The 5,771-nt window shown below is 51.2% G+C and overlaps 1 protein-coding gene across 2 annotated transcripts in view; it reads right to left on the bottom strand.

Annotated features, from left to right (window-relative positions):
* Btd (biotinidase) overlaps positions 1 to 5,771 on the bottom strand; it is a 17,527-nt gene that overhangs the window by 5,998 nt on the left and 5,758 nt on the right. The window contains exons 1-2 of one of the 2 annotated variants that reach the window (XM_013346869.2): positions 4,174 to 4,247; positions 1,661 to 1,916 (exon numbers count right to left, since the gene is read on the bottom strand). In XM_013346869.2, the coding sequence (XP_013202323.1) occupies positions 1,661 to 1,912 (252 nt within the window). In that variant the 5' untranslated portion in view covers positions 1,913 to 1,916; positions 4,174 to 4,247. Of the gene's footprint in view, positions 1 to 1,660; positions 1,917 to 4,173; positions 4,248 to 5,771 lie in introns of those variants that run through there. The other variant, XM_005348656.1, reaches the window with a different exon arrangement.

The following is a 5,771-nucleotide window of genomic DNA, read 5'->3' as shown; positions in this document are numbered from 1 at the left end:
CTTGTGTGGGTCAGGGCTGCCCTTGTGTGGGTCAGGGCTGCCCTTGTGTGGGTCAGGGCTGCCCTTGTGTGGGTCAGGGCTGGTAGGAGGCCTGAAAGTACAGCTGGGATTTATTTTACACTGACTTCAGCAGAGACATAAAAGGGATAAGTATCAAATGCATGAACGCTATGTAGATGTCAGTAAAGATCCCTAAATAGCCCAACAGGCCGGAGCAGGGAACAGCTCGGATGGGAAGGCTTGCTCAGGTTGTCAGCTGACTGCCCAAGTGCAGGGGGGCGCACACAGCCTCGTGTGTAAAGGAACAGGAGGTCCTAAGTGCCCTGGAAACACAGTGTGATGTGACTGCCAGGAGTCCACTGGGGACATCACCTGGAGCAAGAAGGCTGGGAGAAGCCTGCCACCCACCCTGCCACCCACCCTGCCACCCAGCAGTGCATTCGTGCCCACAGTTCTAAGAGAAGTCTGACAAGGACTGGAAGCTCAGGCTTTTCCTGGGGGACTGGGGCAGGTGTGCAGAGGATGGAACTCAGCGGCTTTTCAAGGTCAGATTGTGGTCGAAACCTTCCCAGAAGTAGCACAGTGGAACACCTGGGAAATAGTGCGTCCTGAGCTACTGAGGGGGGCGGGCGAGAAGCCAGGTGCCAGGTGGGGACGAGAGAGGAGTGCCATCCACGAGGAATGCTGGACCATATACACTAACTAGCCCAGGATTTTAAAGTGCACCAAGAAGTGGTAGTTATGTCCTTTCGGGTCACGAGGTGTGGGCATGGGGTGGTGGGTCTGTTGGCATGGCCAGGTCCACACTGGCAGCAAAGGCAGGGCATTGGCTCATTGTCATTAGCACAGCAGGCCTTCCTCAAGCAGCTGGGCTTGGCGGCCCCACCAACAGGGAAAAAACTCAGATCCTCTTGGTTCCAGACTTCCCCACCCCACAGCTTCTTCTGAGAGCAGCACTTCCTCCCCTGTCCCAGGGGAGCCTATCCTCCAACCCCACCCTTCCTGGCTGGCCGAAGAGGAAAGACAGCCAAGAGGAAGTCCTTACAAGGGTGTGGACTAAGGGCTCCCCATCTGCACGAAGTGCCCACAGACAGTGGGCAGACAGCCAGCGGCAGTTCTGTGGGCACTTACAAGTTCCTGTAAGCTTTGAATGCCTTTCTGAGCATGGAGTTCACTGTGCTCAATGGTTTTCAAGTGGGTTTTTTTTTCTTTCTGTTGTTGCTGTTTGTTTCTGAATATCATTAATCCCCCGGGGATGTGCTGTGCACACTCCCACAGCCCAGACTGCACCCATTCTGGAACAGTCGGCTAGGGCACCAGACCCAAACTCCAGCTCTTGTTTACTTCACCGTCAAATCCCAGGCCAAGCCACCCAAGACCTAGGCAGGGGCTTCTTCAGCTTGAGGGAAAACACTCCTTGGAGATGACCTTGCTTAGCTTGCTGGTCCTGACTCTGGAGGTCAGGAGTGGGGCCCGATTTAATAAGCTGCCATGTGCGGTTGGTTGGGCCGCTGACTAACTACTGAGAAGCAAGATGCCAGTCAGCTGACCCATCAACTCAGACCAGAAAGCTGACACATTTCTCAGGGGGGCCTTGAGAGGCTGCGGTTTCTCCTTGCTCAGAGCAGCTGGCTGTGCTAAGGACAAAAAGGGCTCTTGCCTTCTGGGCTGCAGCCATCACTTGCTGTTCATAGATGTCGAGGTTCTGCTTCATGAGCTCCAGGGCCTGTTGGCGGCTGGTGAGCTCCAGAGGGTTTGGGCTCAGGACCGACCGGTGCTCATACACTGCAGCAATGTAGTGCTTGGCCTCGCGGTGCTCCAGGGAGCCTGAGCCGAGGCCCAGCGCAAGCGCACAACAGCCGAGGAGGAAGACAGCAGGCGTGGTACGGGCTCCAGACATAATGCAGACCATAAATCTGGAACGAACCAGCAAGGGGAGAAGAACTGAATAAGGAGGGCTGCCAAGGACTGAACTTTCGCAGATGTGATTTATTTAATCCTGGCAATTACACTCGCCCGCAGCGATGCTGCAGCTCAAAGAGTTTGTTTCACGTCCCTAATAAAAGCCGTGTTTTTCTCTCCAAACACGTAGAGCTGCATTTCAAATGGCTCGCTGTGTTAATAGACTGGTTTCAGAACATTTGCAAAACAGACTCGGTGTTTGCCTATGTTTTCTTACGCAGCATGCAGGAAGCCTGCAATGCGCCACTGCCTTACTAGCCAGGTGCCTACACTGTGCGCTGCAGGAACCGTGCGGAATTTTTGACACAATTTCTGTGATATATTTGACGCTCTGTCAGAGCCTTCCTACTCAGTGCTACAAGTCAGCCCTCTAGAACAGCTGTAAAGGTCGTGAGGCTCCTGAACGCAGAGCAGCTTCCTAGCTGACATTCTTCAGTCTATTTGGGGGCCATCAGGAGTCCTAGCATTTGGTCTATCACCCACAGGGCTGCCATACCCAAGTTTCCCAGTCAGAGCCCTGCAAGGCTTTCCGCTCGAACCTGGGTGAGTCTTGCCAGCCACTGCTTTCTACACCTTTGTCTATGCTACTCCAAATCACTTGCTAAACACACATCTGTTTGGGGTAGCGGTGATGCAGGCTGTTAATCCCAGCACATGGGAGGCAGAGGCAAGCGGATCTCTGTGAGTTCAAGGCCAGCCTGGTCTACGAGAGCCAGTTCCAGGATAGGTTCAAAAAAAAAAAATGGAAATAAAAATCCTTCTTACAGTGATAACATGGAATTTTTCCAGAAAATAAATTGGAATTTTGTTGTGAGTATGTGAGTAGACTCTACTTACCATAGACAAAAGTGAATGACACTTCTGTATCCTCCCTTGTCCTGTCCCTGACATAGAAATAGTTACTCTCCATAATTGCATGTGTTACTAAGTGTTTTTCAGTGACTGGCCCAATTGTGCCTTGAAAAGAAAACCCTGGTTTCCTAGCTAAACCCCACCTCTGGAGGTGTACCACAGTCAAGCGGCTGCCCTGTGGAGACAGACAGGGGCTGACAACCATCCAAGAAGAATTCTGGTTCAAAGCCAACGTAACGATGACAAATAAGGAATCCCAGTGCTGTTCTTTAAAATGGCATCACATCCGAAAAAATGACATCCCAAGCCTCAACTCGGGATGCGTATGTTTATATCCCAAACAAACCACCTGGGCTGCTATGAGTCTTCTTTTTATTATTTGGCTAAAAGTTCCAGAAACAAGCCATATTTATTACAGCCAAGACTAGACATAGGGATCCTCATTCAGAACCCTTCGACATCAAACTCTCCTCAGGGAGCTGCCTTCTTCCTCCCACCCCCATCCCATCTGAAACTGCCAGTCGTTTCACCGGGGAATAAATGGACCACACAAAGCCCAGGGTTTGCTGCCACTCATCTGGACACTGTAAGCAATGTTGTAGGGCAAGAACAAGGGCCTTTGAGTGAGCAGTCACGAGTTTTGGAGTGGACACAAAGGAGTAATTGATAAGCTTTCTTATTGGAACTTTGTCTGCAAAGACACCAAGGAATAATTTTACATGCTTCAAAAAAATCTACTTTGCATTCCTCTTTGAAAGGACAGTAATGGGGCGGCCTGGGCGAGGTCACAGTAATAGTGACAATACTTTTAAAGCCCAAGTTGATGGCCCCTTGAGGAGGTGTGGAAACTGGCTGAGGTCGAGGGACACATAAGGCAGGCTTGCTGGTGGCAAGTCAGGGACTCCCAGGCTAGGAGGGGCCTTGACAGTTTCTGTGTGCAGATATGGGCACACAAATGGCGGCCTAGGGCTCTGCCACTGAGCCTCACCCAGGCCCTGAGATACAGATATCTAACTGCAATCCAAGGAAATAACAAGGAAACTGCAGGACCAGCAAAATACCATATTCCTTTCTATTTTCAGAAAGTGAAATTTGTGTTCTTTGTAGAAGGAGTACAGTAGGAAAGTCCCAAGTTGCAATCGTATGTGTGTGTGTGTGCGTGCGTGTGTGTGCGTGCGTGTGTGTGTGTGTGTGTGTGAACAAAAGTAGATCGATAATTAGAGGCTATGCACAGTTAACCAGGTATTCACGCTTCAAAGACTCAGGCTTAACGAGGTAGGAGAGAATGACTAATTACAATAAAAATAGCTGCAAGAGTTTGCCCTTCCCCAATGGCAGCGAAGCAGGAGACATTCTCACCAATGCTGTGAAGCTGGCTTCCTCTCTGCACTTGGCATCACACAGTCTCAGGAAAAACATAAGGAGGCTGAGCAAGGACGCCGAAGGGCTCAGCAGCAGCAGAAGGGTGCTCAGTTTTAAAGTGACAGAGTCGGGAACTAGGGAGGCAGCTCAGCTGTCAGAGTGCTCGTATGATATGCACAAAGCCCTGGCTTTGATCCTAGCACTGCACAAACCAGCCATTGTGGAGTGTATCCCTAGAATCCCAACACCCAAGAGGTGCACACAGAAGAATCATTAGTGCAAGGTCCTGGATCAGGGGAGATGGCTGGTGAGTAAAGTGGCTCTAAATTCAGACCCCAGCATCCACATAAAAGCTGACATGAGGCCGGGCGGTGGTGGTGCACGCCTTTAATCCCAGCACTCGGGAGGCAGAGGTAGGCAGATCTCTGGGAGTTCGAGGCCAGCCTGGTCTACAAGAGCTAGTTCCAGGACAGGCACCAGAGAAACCCTGTCTCGAAAAACCAAAAAAAAAAAAAAAAAAAGCTGGCATGAGGGCACACCAGTTACCTCAGAACCGGGCACGGGGGCACACCTGTAACCCCAGCACTGCAAGGGATGGACATAGGTTGATCTATATGTCAGGCTAGCCACTGGACCCTGAGAGAAGCTCCATCTCAAAAAAGAAAAAAAATAGTAAAGAATGCTAGAGGAAGTCTGCTGATGCTGGCCTCCACCGTGGGCACACACACATGGGCACACGCATCACAGATACCACACACTACAAAACAAAAAGAAAGTCAAGGTCATCCTTACCTTGAAACAGAATTCAAGGGCAGCTTGTGTTAAGGAGGGGGCAGGGAGGAAGGCATGTTCTGGAGTGGCCAGCACTTCTAGATACATGTAGATGAGGCAGTTGCTAGGTATTGACTCATGATGTACAGATACTGGGATGCAGGGCTTCCTGGAACAGGGGCTCTGGAGCCAAGGAGTTTTTGGAAACCCAACCAGTGACCCATCTTTGGAGATGGCCAGGACCTTAGCCAAACAGCCAGAAGTAAGTGTCTGGCCTTTTACTGCAGGACACGGAACTGAACCGTAGCAGGGCCTCGACCAATATACAGCTGAAGAGACAATGTGCCTGCCCTCTGTGGGCATGCTCCACTCTGAGACAGGGTCTGGTCTCTGAGGCACCCCACTTCTAAGAAGATACTCACTCCAGACATCCACATACTAGCCAACTGAGCCAGGCCCAGGAACATGTCTGGAATGCATCAGTAAGCAAACAGGGCTTCTTGGAGCTCATCACTGGATACACAGGAGGCTGGACTTAAAGGCGTCAGTTTCTATATGTCAGATAGCAATATGGGTAAAGGAGAAAAGACAGTGAGAGTGCACAGTTCGTGACAGTGTGGAGAGGAAGGTCACCAACCTCTGGCCTGAGGCAGCTGTGAGGAGGCGCACTGGACCCGGAGGAGAGTGCAAGGTAGCAGCATGCCCCTCCATTCAAGAGATGGCAGAGGAGCTGCATGGCTGGAGCACAGATAGCAGGTGGGAAGGGGTGGCCAGAGGATGCAGGTGGGAAGGGGTGGCCAGAGGATGCAGGTGGGAAGGGGTGG

This window comes from Microtus ochrogaster, chromosome 6 (genome assembly GCF_000317375.1).
Source record: "Microtus ochrogaster isolate Prairie Vole_2 chromosome 6, MicOch1.0, whole genome shotgun sequence".
Classification (NCBI taxonomy): domain Eukaryota; kingdom Metazoa; phylum Chordata; class Mammalia; order Rodentia; family Cricetidae; genus Microtus; species Microtus ochrogaster.
The sequence above is the reverse complement of the archived record's forward strand: the minus strand, read 5'-3'. Positions and strand labels throughout refer to the sequence as shown.